The sequence below is a fragment of the Giraffa tippelskirchi genome, chromosome 2 (assembly GCF_054371585.1).
Source record: "Giraffa tippelskirchi isolate mGirTip1 chromosome 2, T2T-mGirTip1v1.2.pri, whole genome shotgun sequence".
In the NCBI taxonomy this organism is placed as follows: Eukaryota; Metazoa; Chordata; class Mammalia; order Artiodactyla; family Giraffidae; genus Giraffa; species Giraffa tippelskirchi.
The window spans coordinates 165,434,786-165,454,196 of record NC_137276.1 but is presented as its reverse complement, the minus strand read 5'-3'; the positions used below and the strand labels follow the sequence as shown (position 1 = coordinate 165,454,196).

At 42.7% G+C, this 19,411-nt stretch overlaps 1 protein-coding gene across 3 annotated transcripts in view; it reads right to left on the bottom strand.

Annotated features, from left to right (window-relative positions):
- Positions 1-19,411, bottom strand: part of HEG1 (heart development protein with EGF like domains 1) — an 86,789-nt gene that overhangs the window by 53,815 nt on the left and 13,563 nt on the right. For 2 of the 3 annotated variants that reach the window (XM_081571700.1, XM_081571701.1), the window contains exons 2-5: positions 10,780-11,067; positions 8,753-9,052; positions 2,741-3,094; positions 1,464-1,811 (exon numbers count right to left, since the gene is read on the bottom strand). In XM_081571700.1, coding sequence (XP_081427826.1) covers positions 1,464-1,811; positions 2,741-3,094; positions 8,753-9,052; positions 10,780-11,067 — 1,290 coding nt within the window. Of the gene's footprint in view, positions 1-1,463; positions 1,812-2,740; positions 3,095-8,752; positions 9,053-10,779; positions 11,087-19,411 lie in introns of those variants that run through there. The other variant, XM_081571702.1, reaches the window with a different exon arrangement.

Below are 19,411 nucleotides of genomic sequence, written 5' to 3'. Positions count from 1 at the left end.
CAATTAAAGAAAAATAAACAACCCAATTTAAAAAGGGTCAAAAGATCTAAACAGACGTTTCCAAAGAAGATACACAAATGGTCAATGAGCACATGAAAAGATGCTCACCATCATTAGTCAGCTGGGAAAACTGCAATCAAATACCACTTAAGATGCCACTTAACCTCCACTAGGATTGCTGTTATTGTTGCTCAACTGCTAAGTCATGTTCAATTCTTTGTGACCCCATGAACTGCAGCATACCAGGCACCCTTGTCCTTCATTATCTCCTGGAGTTTCCTCAAATTCACATCCATCGAGTCGGTGATGTTATCTAACCACCTCATCATCTGCCGCTCCCTTCTCCTTTTGCCCTCAGTGTTTCCCAGCATCAGGGTCTTTTCCAGTGAGACAGCTCACTAGAATCAAAAGAGCTCAACAACAACAAGTGGTGTTAAAGGTGCTGAGAAACTGAACCCTCCTACTTTGCTGGTGGGAATACAAAATGGTGCAGCCACTCTGGAAAACAGTTTGGTAGATCCGCAAAGGTCAGAAACAGAGCTACCATCTAAGCTGGCAATTCCAAGGCCATTCCAAGAAAACATATGTGCACACAAAAACATGTACTTGAATGTTCACAAGAGTACTATTCATAATAACCAAAAGGTGGGAACAACCCACATATCCAATAACTGATAAAAGTATAAACAAAATGTGGCACATCCATACAATGGAATAGTATTTGGCAGTACAAAGGAATGAAGCACCAATACACACTACAACATGGATGAACCTTGAAAACCTGATGCTAAGTGAAAAACACAAAAGACCACACATTTTATGGTTCCATTTATAAGTAACGTCTAGAGTAGGCAACTCTACAGAGGCAGAAAGTAAATTCATGGCTGTCAGAGGCCCAGAAGAGCAGAGAATGGGGAGAGACCATAATGAGCACAGAGTTTCTTTTTGGGATGATGAAAATGTTCTGGAATCAGATGGTAGTGATGGTGGCCCAACTCTGTGACTATGCCAAAACCCACTGAATTGTACATTTTAAATGGGTGAACTGTACAGAATGTGAAATATAGTTCAATAAGGCTGTTGAAAAGGGGGAAAGGAGAATGCCTCTTGATGAAAGCCCAGACCTGGCGTGAACAACCACTCATGAGGAGGTGATACTCTCACCTTCCAGAAGCTGTGTGATGGCGGCAGCGTGGGGGTGTGGGGTGAGCTCTAAGGGCTGGAAGGACACCGCAGAGAAGTCCGCAGAGAAGTCCCTGAGCTGTGTGTGGCAAGTGGTAAGAGCAGCATCTTGGAGACGATACAGAAAAATTGGGGGATATACAGGTATATGGGTATCAACCAGCTAGAAGGACGGCCTGGAAATATTGAGGGGCCTGCAGAACTATTTCATTATTGCTGAAGATCAAGCTCAGGCAGCCCCCCACCCTCCTCGGGATGCGGTTCCGTGGATGGAGACTCACTCGAGCGCTCCCCGCGAGGTGCTGAGAAGCCCAGACTTTCTGAGGAGGATGAAGACGAGGACTCGGTGGCCAGCTCAGAGTAGCTCATTTCATACAGCGCTGGGTCGCTTCCTTGAGACTGTGGGGCGGAGGCTGAGAAACGGGCCAGAACTGAAGCATTCACAACCTCAGGATGGGAAGTGGAGCTTCCTGCTGCACCTGCAAAGGGCTTGCTGCCAGTGGAAAACCAGATAGCAGTGCTCTCTTCACCTCTGACTGGCGGGATGGACCGAGAGGAGGTTTCTGTCTGAGACACAGGGCTGCCATTCCCTGCATCAGAGCCACTGACCAGCTGGGGTCCTCCGGAGGCTGAAAGGTATCAGACAGAAAAGGCCATTACATGGATGTAAGAGAGATCCCTCCACAACTAAGACACGAGTCTTCCCTAAGAGAAGGTGCCCTTTGTAAGGACCTTGTACAGTGTTTACTATATGTGTAACCTGACATGCACTTTCATGTTCTAAACAATTATTTCAAAACTATTCAGTGTCAATAAGAGAGAAATACCAAAAAATTGGTGAAGAGCGGAGCTTTTAAACAGTACATGCAAAGTCTCAGAGTAACTTACAGGCCTGAGTGTTTTATTCTTTCCCCTAAAACATGGGGTAGTGTGACCCAGTGAGTATGCTGCTATGTCCATCAAATACAATGTACCCAAATATTATGCTTAGTCAGAGTATCTTCCTAAAACAGTTTTATCATTAATAAAGATTATTCTAATTCTGAAATATAGAAAAAAAAAATCAACTATGGGGGGCTCACTAAAACCATGAACTTGAGGAGTATATTTACATACTCTGCACATTTTATTTGTGAAGATGATCTGTACATAAGATAACTGAAGCTGGCTTTAAAGAGCAGCCTGCTCTCAGTCTGAAGTCAAAGCTGCAGAGCCACAAGATGCATCGGCACCAGGAGCTCGGAGGCAGAAGTCTCAGCTCTGCGGTGAGTGAGATAAAGATCACGCACTCACTACTTAAACCAGCTGAGCCTCAGTTTCCTCATCTACAAGAAAGCAGGAGGAATGATGCCTGTTTGACTAATTTCACAACACTGTCATGAAGCTGAAAATCAAAATGAGACAATGTGGTCTATCAGATAGAGGAGATGGTGTTATCCAAGAACACAGTTGTCTTTTTTTTTTTTAAAAGATTACAAATGGTCTTGAAGTGACCCCTTTAGAAAATTAAACAATTTTACAAGGTCCATAATAAATCAAATAGAGATTGAAGACTTACTTGGAGAATCATTTTGCCAAAATTCCCTTGAGACGTTGGAGGATGTAGGATCAAATGCACTTTCTGTGGACAGCTCTGTGAATGCCCCATCCCCTGGGCTCCCGAATACTCCACTGTTTCTTCTCAACTCTGCCTCCGAGGGGGAAGAATGGACTGATGATGAAGTTGTGGCAATTTCAGAGTCCTTGGGGAAATGCTCTGTCTCATTCAGAGGTCTCAGACTGATGGCTAAAGACTGGGGCATCCTTGGGACACTGTTGGGGAACGTGGTGGCAACATGGACACTCTTTGTTCCACTCACCGAGGAGCTGTGGGCAGCAGTAGAGTTGTTTAAATCCTCTGTACTTCCAGAAGCTAGAATGGAAGAAAATATGCTTTAAGACTAGCCAGGGTGTATCTGGGTACAAATGATGTTAATTACATTTTGGTAGATGAATATAGGTAATGTAGATCTAATAGATAAACACACCTAACACATTCATTCTCCCTCTTTTCACAGAACTAAGTGGAGAAGCATGAGATCCTTCACTAAACACAATGAAAGCTTCAGATCAAGCTAAGAGGAAGACAGGAGGAAAGCCTCTAGACCCGATTTGCGTCAGTCTATATAGAAGAAGATAAAAACTTCTGTTCTTGAGTTCCACCTTATAACTTATATAGGACAGACCACTGTGACACAGTCTGGGTTTTGTTTTAGCCATGTAAGCCTTTTGTTCAAATGTTATTATAGATTAAAGCCTATACCTAAAAATGCATAAAACTGGGTGCATTATAGGGGGCCCAGTCACCAGCGAGGAGGCCTTGGGCTTTGCACCCACAGTCGGAACAAAGGTGGCCTAGAACAGTCATTCCCAGCCTTGCCACTATCGACAGTTCTTTATTACTTGCCACCTCAGGGCCATTGTAAAACTGACATTTCGAAAGACTATTAACCAAGCTGCATTTATTAAGTAACAGAGCTTCTAATCAGCAGGAGATACTCATCATTACCCCACTGATTTAATTCCACCCAAAAGCAACAGGCTCCATCCCTGGAGTTAACCTCATGAAGCTTGGGAGACTGGCTGACATAGTACTCCAGTGGGTCCCAAGGACTCCAGGTTGGGAACAGTGTTTCTGATGAAATGGATGGCAAACACTGGATCAGTTGTCAAGAGCCTCAAGAACTGAATAACACATCATTGGTCAAAGTGGACAGTCTGTTCTGCAGAAGTACAGTGGCTTGCTGATGGTTCCCTTCCACAAAGAACTTTCCAAAGGACACCCTGAGAAATGACCTCCAGAAGGGCACCCTGAAAGCCTCATTCCAAATAGGAATAAACTGCAGAGAAGCTTGGTGAGTGGGCAAGAAGACCGGGAAGCAAGAAGGAAGAGTGCTTTTTTTTCTCTTTTTAAGCCAAATTTTTTAAAAAGTACTCTCTATACCTACAAAATGAAAGGCTTCAAATTGTTAATTATGACCCAGGAAAGGAAAAAAGAAAGTTCTCATTATAAATGTTTCTTTGAAGACCAGTCCAATATGCAGTCGTAACCAAAAGCACAAATAAAAGTTAAACATATACATAGAGAGAGAGCACAGGAAACAAAAAAGCTCCTTTTACTTTTGTACAAAATCACAGAACCAGGTATACCAGGGATACCACAGGCTGTGGCTCTGGTTGCTGGACCTTCAGGGAGACAAGGAAGATGCAGGCAATTCATAAAACTAGTAATTAAATCAAAGGAATAGAGAGACCTGGAAACAAAAATAGTTTCAGTCTATAGCCATCCCTACTTAAGAACTAAAACAAATGGACCTGGGGTCTTTGAGCATAAGCCATCCATTCTCCTTGCTTAACCTTGAAATAAACCTTTCTCTGTTACAAACTAACAAAAAACGTTCAGTATTTTTTTTAAAAAAAAAAGCACAACACAGACATGTCCCAAATCCTCACTCACCTACTTAGCTTCTTGGGCCTAACTTCATTAGAGTCACCATCTATATCCACCAATTACAGCCCCATAGGATTGCTGAGTGCTCTTTCAAAACACTTTTATTCCCACTAAATTGCATTATTTCATTGACTCAGTGCACAGTGATAGTTTTATTGGGCTCAGCCTGAATACCTGTCCAGCAAAGCAAATGGCCTCGGAAATACAACCATAAACATCACAACCGCTGAAAGTCACAAAAGGAAAATGGCTAGGTTTTCCCTGATCCTGAGGCTCCACGGAACACTGTTTCACCATTTCATTATCATCAGTATTACAAGCTGCCTTTTCAACCAATAACAATATGCCACTACTTTACGTATACCTCCAAACATTGTGCTACCTAAGACTTTATTTGTATAATCTCATTCAATCCTCCTTAGTAAAGATACTAAGCAGTGTGAATACTTCTTTAGAGTTGGTGCTTCTTAATAAAAGGAGAAAAGGCTTGGTCAAACTAACCTACAATCACCACTTATGTTACCAAATGAGCACCTGCTGAATACATCTAGGGGGAAATGTACCGTGTTTCTAATCAGCAGACCAGCACTACTGATTATTTAATAATTGCCCTTCCTTGCTCATTTTCTACCCTTGAAGCAGCCATTCAAGACCATCCATTTGGGAGCAGAAACAAGCTAAATTCCCTAATATTTATAATAAGAAGTGAAAAGAACGCCTGCTCTTCTGGGGAAAGAATATGGGTCCCTCTCCCATTACAACACAAAGTACTGGAGCCTCAGGCACGTATTATGCTTGCCCTTGACTTGGCTGCAATCCAGAACTTGCCAAAAATCTGGCTGAAGCAGCTGATATTTGGGAAAGGTACTGCTAAATCTACAGCCTTCTGAGTTATTTATATTCTCTTCCTCTACAAAGTGAAATCACCACAAAGCAATTTACCTGGACCATATCAGCTCAGCTGCCCACAGAAACACTTTCATGAGTTGAGATCCATTACTACACCCTCAGCTCCTATTGAGTATATACAGAAAACACCACCTTTTAAAGAACATTAGCACAATTTCCACAAAACAGCAATTGAAGGCATTTTCTATTATGACCCTCAATATTTTTTATATAAAATTCCTCTTAGAATGTACTGCCCCCAAAACACTGAAGCCTATGGATGAAATTGTATTACTCACTTTATCTGACAATATATCATACCCCACCCAGTTTCCCTTTGTGCCCTGGTTTCCAGGAAGCTCGGTACTAAATTTAGTGCTCGACTGTAGCCACTCTCTCATAATTCAACATACACATATCTCTTTTCACCTTTAAAAGAGAACTTTTTCCCCTATTAGTTGCTTTGCTTACTTTTCCCCCTAATTATCAAATAGTACATGGTCATTCGAGAAAATATAAAAAGTAGAGAAGGAAAAAAAAAAGCAGGAAGCAAAATAATTTCAAATGGCTTCCGATCTCTTTTTTTAAAATCTGACTTAGCTGTCTAGGCCTATACTTGATTTAAAGCATATATTTATTAGCATATAATTTATTTTTGGGAGCAGGCAACCCCTGGTTACCCAAGCTTCAGAAAGGCTATGTTGTGTGTACACTTGTGTGCAGCAGAATGAGAAGTGAAAGGAGTCACAGAATACAAAGGCTGATGTGTCTGGAATAACAGATGCTGGAACTAGAAGGATCTTCAGGATCAGCTGGTCTAATCCATTCATGTTTTGAATAAGGGTTAGGGTTAGGACCCCCATCCTCCCCAGCCATGCTACTGGCTGGCCATCCTAGCGCTCACCTAGTGAGCAGCATCAGTCCTCTGACTGATCCAAGGGCCAGGACTTTCACAGGGTCACATTCACTAGTGACAAAGCAGCCAAATGTCACAAAGTACACGCCCCCGCCACACTCCCTCTTGGCTTCGATTCTCGACGGAGAAGCCAGCTGGGTTGGGTGACTCCCAGTCTGTGTCTGGCAAGTCCTGCTGGCTTTCTCAGCACTCTTGCCTGCATGCCTGGAACTCCTAGATCCCACAGTCAGGAAATCTGCATCTCAAGATTCAGGTTTCAGGGGAGGTAGGAGATACACTAGAGCTCTGGTTAGCATGTTAGCAGGGACCAGCCCACCACCCAAAATAAAGCAGCTTTGGGACTTCCCTGGTAGTCCAGTGGTTAGGAGTCTGCCTTGCACATGGGGGATGCAGGTTCAATCCCTGGTCAGGGTACAGAAATCCCACGTGCCGAGGGGCAACTAAGTCCATGTGCCACAACTAGAGAAGCCCACACGCTACAACGAACACCCAGCACAGCCAAAACACAAAATAAACAAAAATAATAAAGCAGAGCTTCATCTCCCACATGGCTTCAGGTCCTTGTTCATGTACCCTGTACATCCCTGCAGCAGGATGGGGCTAGCAGGCTAGATCCAGATGGTTGGCAGTCACATCCTGAATGCCTGGGTCTCCCTGCCTTGAACAGCACCCAAAGTCCCCTCCAGTATCTAAGAGGGAGGTGGGACTCTACTTGGCACAGAACAACTGGTTCATTAAGAAGGAAAAGCAATGCTCAGTGAAGGATTTAAGGAAGAGGAATGATATAGTAGACCACTTCAAAAATTAAAAGTATAAGGTTCTAAAAGGATGAAGGAATTAGAGGGCTAAATATTTTTCTGAAAGTATAGATGACTATAGTCAAGGCCAGTAGTTGGAAACATAGACTGATTTTCAAATATACCACAATAAATATACCACAGCAGTGGGTTGAATTTAAAGTATAAATATTAAATGATCCTGACCAGAGTCAAGTTTAACTTCCTAGAAAATGCTTCCTTTCCACCATTTCGTAAAGTGGTTCTTAAACCACCGAACCACAGGACTTTGAAGCTGGAAAGGATCGTAGCTTTTATCCAATCTAACCAACGTTTAAGAATAATTTTAAAAGCAATCCCCTAAAAATATGAATCATAAATTATATACATACCCAGCTGGCAGGAAACTGTATAGAGTATATGAAAGGGGAATGGGCTGCTTTCAATAGGTATTTCAGAGAGGATCTCTGTTTTCACTCTGATGACATAAACCAGAAGCCCTAGTCCTGTAAAGTATTTCTAATAACCTCTGAAATGGCAACATCTGAAGCCATCTAAGCTCCATTTCCCAAGGATACTTCCAACCCTCTCGGCCCTGCTCCCTACAACATGGAGATGAAAACGCAAGTAGCATGCACAGGCTCAGAATGAAACCTCGTAGAAGAGAAATGGTGGGCAGAGTTTCCAGCACTGGCCTGTAGCCGGATGAACCCTGTAATATTTGGCACATGCTCATCCCCTTACTCCTCAACTGCACCTTGCTGTGGGGCAGAGGAACCTAAGAGAAGTAACAGACACAATCTGTGTCCTCAGAGGATTATAGTCCAGCTGGGTAGAAAGCTAAGATGGATAAGGATAAGCTAGTGTGACCTGATGGATGGCTCAGAGGGTTGATGAAAGGCTCAGTGGAGGTGGAACACCTACATGGAGACTTAACTACGACCAGGGGTTGGAACACAAAGGGCCCAGTGATTCACCACTACAACCTTGCAAACACCTGCCTGTATGGGTTTTCTTGAAATGATGCCCAGAGAAAACTGTCTGTTATCTTTGCCATTGAAAGAAACATTTTTGCAATAATGAGGAAATACAAATATAACTCTCTATTGAATGGCACAATGTTCACCATTTTATTCACCCTGGAACTGGTCTCTTATGTAAGAACACACACCAGCCACACTCATTTTTGGTTGTGTGTGTATGTGTGTATGTAGGGGAAAGGGGAAAAAGCATGGCCTGGTGGAGAGAAAGGTCTAGAGCAGCTACCAGACCAACTATTATTTTCTTCCTTATACAAGTAAAGAAAACACATTTTAAAGATGAACTTCAGCACTGAGATAAATTGTGCAGGTTGTACTTTTAACCCCCAATACTTTGCACTGGTGCTTAAAGTCTTTCCCCTTATCCCCTGTGATGAGTATGTAACTGGCTGGACATTCAGGGCTATTTATTTCTATTCTGCATGACTTCAGAGGGTGAAGCTGGGACAGAAGCACTCACATGAGGGACGGTCAGAGGGAGGGGAGTAAGCCAATGTCCTGGAGAGAGGCGGCCAGGAGGGCTCTGGTCCTGAGGAATTTCTCTGCCTGGGGAGTGCGGTCTCTTCTCCCCCCTCCACAGCAGGGAGAGAGGACTGGCTCAAAACTGAAGTGGGAGCCATTTGGGTGTGCACAGTCACTTCTTCGGGGAGCCCCTGTCCCCTTGCCGGGGAACCCCAGGATGTTGCGCTCTCCGTGTAAAGAGGGGCAGTTCTTGCTTCTGACCCTGAACTGCTGGATGGCGGGTGATGCTTTCCCAAGGCTGAAAGTAGACAGCGACAATTAAAATTCCACCAGCAGACTTCCAAATGTCTGAACCATCTTTGAGTGAGCTCACCTCTGACCTCTATAAAACAGACACGAGAAGAAATTAGGAGCAACTGTTCATTCTTTGAAAAATTTCCTCCTGAAGCAGAGACCACAGACCCACACAAAGGCTGTTTTCAGATCTCGCAAACAAAGACTCTGCATTTAATGGTAAAATTATCAACAAAGGAGCACAAAGAAGCTAAATATCAGATGACATGGAACCAGAGGTCAGTTTTGGATCATCATGACACATCACTCACATTCCACAAAGCTGGTCCCAGAATTTACTTAAATTTAACATAAAATTTCCACGATCTGAATGACCAACAAACCCAGGCAGCATCACATACAGTTTCTAAGCTCTATATCCATTATTCACAAATGGAATGTAAAATACTGCCCTACACACTCTTTACAGAATTGAGTCCCCCAACCAGACCTCCCATCACTGGGGTGGGCTGGGGTCACCTTTGATGGTTTCAGCCTCTTCTTTTAGGTCATCACCAAAGTGTATCAGTTTTCCTCTGTGAAGAGCCTTTACTGATTCCTTCCTCTCCAACCCCAAAGCCACCAGACCATACATTAACACCAGGCCATACATTAACACCTGGTATCTGGATTTCTGTGTCTGCTTGGGTGGTCCCCAGGACTCCAGGTTACTTCTGCCCCATCTCTCACCCCAGACATCATCTACCTAAATGCCAGATGCACCTACCCAAATTCACTTTAACCATGTGACTGCCTTGTTCAAAAATCTTCAGTGACATTCCCCATCACACCAAATCAAAACTGCTTGGTTTTCCAAGTGTTGGATAATTGTGCCTAACCCTACCCACACGACTGTCCTATCCGCTGCTCCTCTCCTCTCCTCTGTGTGTGACTTACGTCCTCCCCAAGGGAGGCTGCTGGTCTCACCACCCACAAAGAGGCCACCTTCTCTTCCTTCCTCTGTACCTTCGCTCACATGACCCAGGCATTCCACTCCTCAGCCACCCCTCCCACCTTGCTCAGATACACAGGCTTAGACTCAAATCTCAGCTCTGAAATCTGTTAACTGTCTGACCTGCACACATTGGACTGATGGATTTCTCTAGCTTCAGTTTCCAAATTACTAAAATGAGAGTAATGTGACCTCATCACTTGCTGTGAGAACAGAGAGATGAGATATGTTGGTACTGAGTCGGTATCTAGTCGGTGCTAGCTTTCTTTGGCTTCGCTTCTTCAATCAAGTCTTGCTCACCCAGCCTGAGCCCTTTACTGAAATCCTTTGCTAAAAATGGCAAAACATTTTGTACTGTGCAGACTGGTGCAAGAACAACCATCTGAGCTATATCAACACAAACAACACAGCCCAGCAGTCCACCAGACCTGGTACCTAGGAGACGGCTGAGTGTGGCAGGACCATCAATGTGGTGTGGATTTGGTCTGGCCATGAAATGTAGATTCCACAGGATTGGTCAGGCCACTCAGCAAATCTGCACCCTCCCCTAGTCTATCCTTACAACTTAGTTAACCACAATGAGCCATAGGTGGAGCCTAAGGAACAGTGTGGTCCACTCTTTCCCAGGACCCTTGGCTGAGCATTGTGACTCAGAGTGAGGGAAAGCAGAGCCCATCAGATATTTGGTTTCCTAGGACTAGATATACATGCATGAAATAGTGTCATTAGCATAAACTCACCTAAGGTGCTGCTCTGAGAAGTCAGAGTCATTGTTCTTCCAGGCCCATAGGGGGAAATGGTGAAATCTGTTCTCCTTGAAAAGTCATTTACTCCTCTAGCAGCTGCTGTTTCAGTTCGTAGGGTGACGTTTTCTGGAGCATCTGAAGAAGGATGGCTCTTCCTGGGGGTCTGCACCATGACACCCTCTTTGGAGACCACTGTTGAAAAGTCCACTTGATTCTGATCAAAGGTAATGTTTTCTATTTGGGGGTCAGTGTTGCTTTCTAGCCAGTGGTTTTTTACAACAGCTGAAACGAGGAAAATGAATCAGTGAGAATTTACTGCCTTCTGAAAAGAGCACTAAACCTTCAGAAAAGGTACGCAAGCACACACATCAGTGGAGAAGTGGGTTCAAGGAGAATAATTTCACCTTTCTTTTTTTTCCAACAGTAATTATTCTTGCAATCCAGGGGAAGAAATTAGAAAGCAACAATATTATATAGGATTAAATTTTATAATAAACAGAATAAGTGACGAAAATCAATAGAAAGAGACCAATGTGAAGTTATTGCTGACCACATGGCTCCTTGAAAAACCCGTTTTTATGTTCCCATTTGGGAATGATATTTTTTTTTCTGCTTAGGATTGAGGGTGGTGTTGAGAAAGCTTTGCAGGGATGAATGAAGTCACTTCTAGCTATATGAGTCAAGCAAAAATGGCCAACCATTGGACCAGCAAATGTTGCAGGCAGAACCTACAGTTCAACTCAAAATATCACACATACACACACACACATGCACACCAAAGGAGCAAGTTATCTTCTAGATCAGCCCTGTCTAAGAGGTATATAAAGTAAGCCACAAATGCAGCCACATATGTAACTTTAAAACTTATAGTAGCCACATTTTTAAAAGAAATGGGTGAAAATAATTTTAACAAATATTTTATTTACTCCAACATATTCAAAGTAATACTTCAATATGTAACGGATATAAAACTATTGAGATATTTTGCATTCTTTCTTTGGAATTAAACCTTTAGAGTCCAGAGAGTAATTTGCCAGCCACACTTCAAGGGCACAACGGCCACATGTGGCTCTACAGACAGTGCACGTCTAGAGCAGAGGCTCTTGACACCGTCCCCACTCTGATCCACTCCTACCTGAAGCGACGACGCGGACTGGGGTTGGAGGGGTGCTGATTATAAATTCTTCCATAAAGAGATTCTGATGACCTTTCCTAAGGGAATCATTTCCTCCCCAACCCCCTTGAGAATTACTTTTTCCATGCTTCCTATTCTGTTTCCTGCAAGTGATAATTAACAGAAGCTTCCTAAGGAGGAGGGCATTTCCTAGGCATCTGAGCTCCCCGGGGGCCCAGCCCCGGACAGGCAAGGTCCACACTCAGCTAGAAATGGGATGTGGGGTGGTGTTTCCGGGGCAGCCGCCAAGAACACAAGTTCAACGTGGGACTCTAGGGTTATGGACAGCAGTGAGCGACCCACACAGCATGTAACCTTTGTTCTTCTTCTCTGAGCTGCAAAGGCCAGCTGACCTCCTAAGAGGAGGGAAAGGATCTGACGATGCCTTCCCTACCCTCTTGGTCAACTTGGCACAATGAGATAAGGTATCCTCAAAAGAAGCCAGAAAAAAGTGATTGTCAGGAGGCAGAAGGGACTTAAAAACCCCTGCTCCAAAACTGGTAAGCCATGAGCAAAGGGAAGGAAATGAAGTTAGCTCTATTTACAGCCTGCAGATGAGTGTGAGGCTTGGCCAATGGTCAGCATGGCTGAGCCTCTGGAAGCAGCAACGCCTCCTTCAGGGAGCAAGAGACAGGTGCCCCAAGATCCAATCAGCTCAAGGAATTACAGTCTTCAAAAGGAAGAGGATGGCCATGTGAAGACAGGACATGGCTATCACTGAACCATGCTGTCTCCCTGGAGGGTTGACTAAAAACAGAAGGCAGGAAAAATGCACACTATAAACAAAACTAAAAGGTAGACTATTGTCCTGCAGTATCCTGAACAACCCTGCCACTAACAACAACTAAAAAAGCTGAATAAAATGTTTTTTAAAAAATACTTCTAAATGCATTGCTGAGTTAGCAAGCAAATCTTGTGAGGTCAAAAATGAACAGAGAGCTGGAATTCAGAGAGGTGAGCTAACTCCAAAGCTGGCAGCTGCTCTGGGGCACCTGCTCAACATTTGTGACCTTGAACTTCTGTCCTGATGGCCACAGGGATGCAGGAGATAGGAGGGAGCCTGAGAGGAAACTCCTATCTAAAGTTGGGACCAGGGCTATACATTGGGTATAAGGCAAGTAGGAACAAACCTGCCCTGCCAAAGAGGACAGCAAGAAATCTGGCCCCTCAATCTTGGTTTTAGGTGAAAGAAAAATAACTCACCCAAGAATTGATAACCATAAAGCTAGCCCTTACGTGAGTGTGCAGCACATACAATACCTGTGTGGTCTAAACCTCAAGCCAAGGGTATATTTAAAAGTGATCCTACAAAGATTATGATGCTAAGTGAAGTTAAGTCAGGCAGAGAAAGACAAATATCATATGATATCACTCATAGGTAGAATCTAATTTTTAAAAATGATACAAATGAACTTATTCACAAAACAGTCTTACAGATATCAGAAGCAAACTTACAGTTACCAAAGGGGAAACGTAGTGAGAAGGGATAAATCACACCACTACAAATAAGATAGGCAACCAACAAGAACATATTGTATAGTACAGGGAACTCTACTCAATATTCTGTGATAACCTATAGGAGAAAATAATCTAATAAAGAACGAATATTTGTGTCACTGAATCACTTTGCTCTACACTTGAAATTAACAATATTGTCAATCAACTATACACCAAGAAAATTATTACAAATATGTTTTAAAAAGTGATCCTGAACCTTGTGAATATACTAGAAACCACTGAATTATATATAGGCATACCTCATTTTATTGTAACTCACAGATACTGCATTTTTTACAAATTCAAAGTCTGTGGTAATCCTATGTCAATCAAGTCTATTGGTACCAAAAGCATTATTTTTAACTAAAATATGTACATTGTGATTTTTAGACATAATGCTATTGTACACTTAACAGACTACAGTGTATTTTTAAAATAACTTTTAAATGCACTGGGAAACCAAAAATTTCATGTGACTTGCTTTATTGTGATATTCACTTTATTGCAGTGGTCTGGAATTAAACCCACAATATCTCTGAGGTATGCCTGTACTTTAAAATGCTGAATTTTATGGTATGTAAATTATATCACAAACCACACACACACACTGTTAACAGGGAGGAAAAAGTGGTGCTGATACAAAACTTGGGAGGAACAAATGTGAATGATCTCTAGGTGAACATACCTTTACCTTATTTTTATTTTATTATTTAAAATTGGATAAAATCCTATTTTATAAAACTGGATAAAATCCTATGGAATAAGAAATTACAGTTAAAAAAAATCACAAAATAAACAAGAAAAAGGCATTTGTGGGCAAAAGTCAGCTACTGGAATTATCAAAGAATATAAGTATGTAAAACTCCATGAAGATAAATAAGAAAAAACTGAAAATGAGAGAAAAAAACTATAAATAATGGCTAAAAATTGAAAGACATCTGCATGGAAACTCTAGAAATGAAAAAATAATAATTAAAATTAGGAAACTCAACAGCAGATTAGATATAGCTGAAAAGAGAATTAAGAATCACAAGACAGATGACAAGAGACTGCTGAGATGATATGAAGAGAAAGAAAATACGAAAAAGAGGTGAAGAGACAAGAAGATACAGTGAGAAAGTACAACATATATCTAACTGGAGTTCTAGGAGGGGAAATGAGAAAAAAGAAAAATAGTAATATTCAAAAAGGTAATGGCTAAGAATTTTCCAGAACTGATAAAAAGTGTATGTCTTCAGACTAAGGAAGTCCAACAAATCCTTAGGAAGCTAAATAAAAGAAATATAAGCCCATATCACAGAGAAAGGGCAGAAAATCACAAACACTAGGTCTTAAAAACAACCAAGAGGAAAAAATGACAAAGCATCTACAGAAGATGATAATTCAAATAATAGTTGATTTCTCAATAGTAACAATGGAAGCCATTGTGGATAAATATTTTTAATGTGCTGAGAGTGAAAAAACTAGAATTGTATACTCAGAAAAACTATATTTGAAAACTGTCTTGAGACTATCTTTCAAAACAGAAACATTTTCAGTCAGATTTGGGTTAATTAACTACCTCCACTAAAGGAAATGATGGAGAATTTATTTCAAGTAGCAAAAAAAGCAATTTAAAGTGAAAGCTATAAAATGCAAGAAGAAATAATGAGCAAAGCAAATGGTAAATATGTGTGCAAAACCAAAGAAACACTGAATTTATAAAACAGCAATTTCTCATTTGTGGGATTAAGAAGACAAAACAGAGTAAACATAACACATAAGTCAGGTGGGACGATCAGAATCATGTTGTGTAGAAGAAAGGTAACTTTAAGCTGTGTCAAAATGCATTTTAAAGCTGACCCTAAAGAGTAAAACTGGTAGAGCTTGGAATGATATAAAATTTCCACCAAGAGAAATCAATGATTATAGCCTAAAACCAAAACCAAAAAATAATCAATAAACAGGGACATAAGCATGCTACTTAGAGATATGGACATAATTCCTAAAAAATCAGTTAAAAGGGCTGAAAGTAGGAAGCAGAAAAATGATAATGGTAGGTGTTTTTTATAATAGCCATATAACATGTACTCAATCTTTAAACCACACAGAAGTTTGATAAAAATAAAAATAAAATTTTATAAAACAAGCCCCTGATGTCCCCAGCCTGGGATTCCCAAAGAACAGTATCCCACTGCCACCCACTTAACTCTGGAGGTGCCTCTACTCCCTTTATTGCAGAAAAGAGATTCACAAACCACGTAGGTCAGGGCAGGCAGAGCCCAGCCTACCCTTTCTGTTATTCAAGGTCTTGATTGTGATCGTCAAGTGCTTTGCACCATTCCAGGCTCTATCTCAGGAAAAGAAATGAGTCAAGTGCTAAAATATTTACTGAAGTCCAAGGACGACTCCTTACAGAAGCCCTGGGTTGTTTAGGGTTCCTGTGGCTAAATTTTGCTTGAGGTGTGCTCCTTATTTAATGCAGGTGTAAAAACCTGAGTGGGAGAGCGATTCAGAGTAAAGTGAACAGGACTCTACAGGAACCCACCACATGCAGGGGCAGGTATTGGGAAACCTGTTCTTCTTCTTGGTGGAGAAGAGGAATCGGCTCTTGAGAAACAAAGAAGGTATGCCTCAGGCTGCGGAGCCTGGGCCAGCCAGGCAGTGAGCAGAAGAGGCTTGTCCCACCAGATGCATGGGCGCAGCCTCTGGGTGGGAAGGGGCGTCCCGAGGTGCTGGTGGGCTGGCACTCCTCACCTCACCCATCTCTCTCCCTGGGAGGGTCAGAAGCGATTACTCAAATCTCACTCACATCCTGTGGCAACTGAGCCACACAACCAGCCTCATAGTGGAGTTTAGATGGCCATTTCCCAGGTGTCTCTGGAGCTGGAAATACCATCCTTCCCTCTGTGTTCAATACCATCCTTCCCTCTGTGTTCAGCCCCTGGTGTCAGGCCATCACTTTCCCTTGTACCATGAATGGAGATTACATTAACAAGAGAGCTTTACTGCTTTGCCTGTTTTATTTTTTTCCAAGTTGACAACTTCCACTTCTGTAATGTCTTAATGTTCCAAAACATCTGTTTGTGAACCAGAATCATCAGGGGTGCTAGCATCGCCTGGGAATAGCATTTCCTAATTAGCAGCTGCTACAGAGTCAACTCCTCGCCCCCCAACCCCCTGATTTGAGGGTTTTTGGCTCACATTGTTCCTGAACAGCAGAGTGGGTGTGTGTGGAGAGCCTGCCTTGTCAGCCACAGAGGCAATTTCCTCCAGGCGGCCCGGCCACCCCCGCCCCCGAGGCACCACCTACCACTGTGGCCGCCCCAAGTCAAGTGTTGCCAGCTACACCCTCTGCTTCTAAGGCACAGAGTTGAAGCATAAGCGCTTTATGTTCCTTTCCCCCCATTTAGATTCGGATCTCATGCCACAGTGCTAAGTGTTTTCACCTGTGTTATCTCACTCAAAACACGTGACAGCTGGTCAAGCGGGTGTCATGGCACATGAGGGAGACTAAGGGGTAGAAAGATTGATTGTTCAAGGTCACAGCTCAACAGTAGAGAGAAAACAATCAACGCAGGTCTCCGTCCATCACTCCCCAGCCTATTCGGTGACACTGGGCCTTCAAGGCACTAACCAATGAGCTGGGCCAGAGGAAGTCTCACCGGCCTCCAAACTGTGGCCTTAAGCTCAGCTGCACTCCCTGCTTCTAAGAGGGGCGAGGCAGTGCCTATCACGTGGGCTCTGGAATCGGACAGACTTGGCCTGGCAGCAGCTGCGTGTTATTAGCTGGAAGACTGAACAAGAGGACATCTAAATTAGCTTCTAACTCAGAGATGAATTTCATGGGTAATGAAAAGGATGATAACAAAGAAGGAGTAGTGGTGAGGTGGAAGATGAATTTATGGGAGAAGAAAAGCCTGTTTTCAAAATATGAAGTCTGGAATGATGTTATGACTTCCAGGTAGAAATGTCTGACGTGCAGTTAAGATGTGGGACAAGTGATCAGGAGGAAGGACAAAGGGAAGGCAGATGAAGGGGAAAGCAGGGCAAGGACTCAATTGAGGGGAAAACTAGAATTTGGTGGGAGGAGAAGAGCCAGTGAAAGAGACACAGATGACAAGGGAAGGACAAGATGACATTAAAAGTAGGAGTCAGGAAGGCAGTGTGTGCAGAGATACAGCATAGAGATGCCACAGACAGCAGGACTGCTAAAAGGCCAGAGAGAGTCAACCAAAGTTCCCAGGACTTTGCTGAGTGTTGCTTGGAAGGTGGAAGGTGAAGGTCAGATGGCTAGGGGTCAAGGTTCCCCAGGGAGAGGCTTTGGGAGGTCAATAAGACACTGAGCCCTGACCACAGTCAGCTGTGGGATTCTCCGTTCCTGCCCCCTTTTCTGGGATCCTCAACCTGGGGAACGCTCTTCAGAGAGCTGTGGAGCTGGGTGCTTGAATCTGCATGGTTGTGTGTGCCAGCGTGGCTTCTTAAAACTATGATAGCAGTTTCTTTGTAATTTTCAAATACTTTCCTAAAATTCAATTGCTCACACAGGGAGGGAAGAAATGAGACTTTAAAAGAGAGAGACTGTAAGCCCCTTCTCTTTTTAATTCCTTTGGCTGGAAACCACAAGAGGAGGAGGATATTGTTCACAAGAACTTTAAGGGAGAAGGAAACTAGGCTCCTATTCTCAGAGATGTTATCAAGAAATCTCACACATTCACAATCTGCAAAGTACTTTTTATGGGATAACTTTGGGGGAGGGGGCTAAATTATCCGATTAGATCCTGACATTCTGAGTGCAGCAGGATAGGAATTCTTACCCCATTTTACAGAAGAAAAGACTGAGGCTAGTATCAGGGTCACTTGCCCAGAACAACCCAGACAATAAGTGGCAGAGTAGAGACTAGAGGCCAGCTCTTTCATTCCAGTGTCTTTCCTAATTAACACACCCACGTGAACAAAAGTCATGACTGAGAGAAGCTCAGCCAGCTCTTCCCAAACTATGTAATGTATGGTGTGTGACCTGCTTCACTAGGTAACACCGAAGGGCTTTGCATTATTTGTTCTGGGCAGAGTTGGGAATTTGGCTGTGTGGTCTTTGGTGCCCTCATCCCTCTCCAGAGGTGATCTCTGTCCTTAGGGACCCCAGCAACCAACTACTCTGGCCCTCACATGACAGGACTGAGGCCCAAGAGGGGCAGTAACAGTTCCAAATCCACAATTCAGCCAGTGGCATATGAGTTTTAAAAATATGTTTACTTTCACACTCAATAGGATAGAGATTATCCAAACAAAATGAAAAACAAGAAGTGTTAGCAAGGATGTGGAGACATTGGGACCCTTAGTGCTTTGCTGGAGGGCATATAAAAGGGTGTAGTTACTGTGGAAAATGGTTTGGTGATTCCTCAAAAACAGAGACATATAATTATCGTACAATCCAGCAATTCCCCTGCTAGGCATCTATACAAAAGAACTGAAAGCAGAGAATCAGATACTTGTATACCCATGTTCACAACAGCATTATTCACAGTAGCCAGAATGTGGAAGCAGCCCAAGTGCCCGTCATCAGGTAAACGGATAAATGAATGCGGTACACGCATACGACGGTATATTACTCAGCCTTACAAGGGACAGAAACTCTGACACACATTACAACATGGTGAAACCTGAAAACATTATGGCAAGTGAAATAAGCCAAACTCAAAACGACCAATATTACATAATTCTGCTTCTTTGTGGTACCTATAATAGATAAAGTCATACAGACAGAAAGTAGACTAGAGGTTAGTAGGGGCTGGAGGGAGGGAGGGAGGAATAAGAAGTTAATACTTGATGAGTTTCTATTTAGAAAATGAAAAAGTTCTGGGAATGAGTGGTGGTGATGGTTGTATACCATTGTGAATGTGGTGAATGCCAATGAACTATACACTTAAAATGGTAAAAATGGTAAATTTTATATTACATATGGTGCTCGTGCTC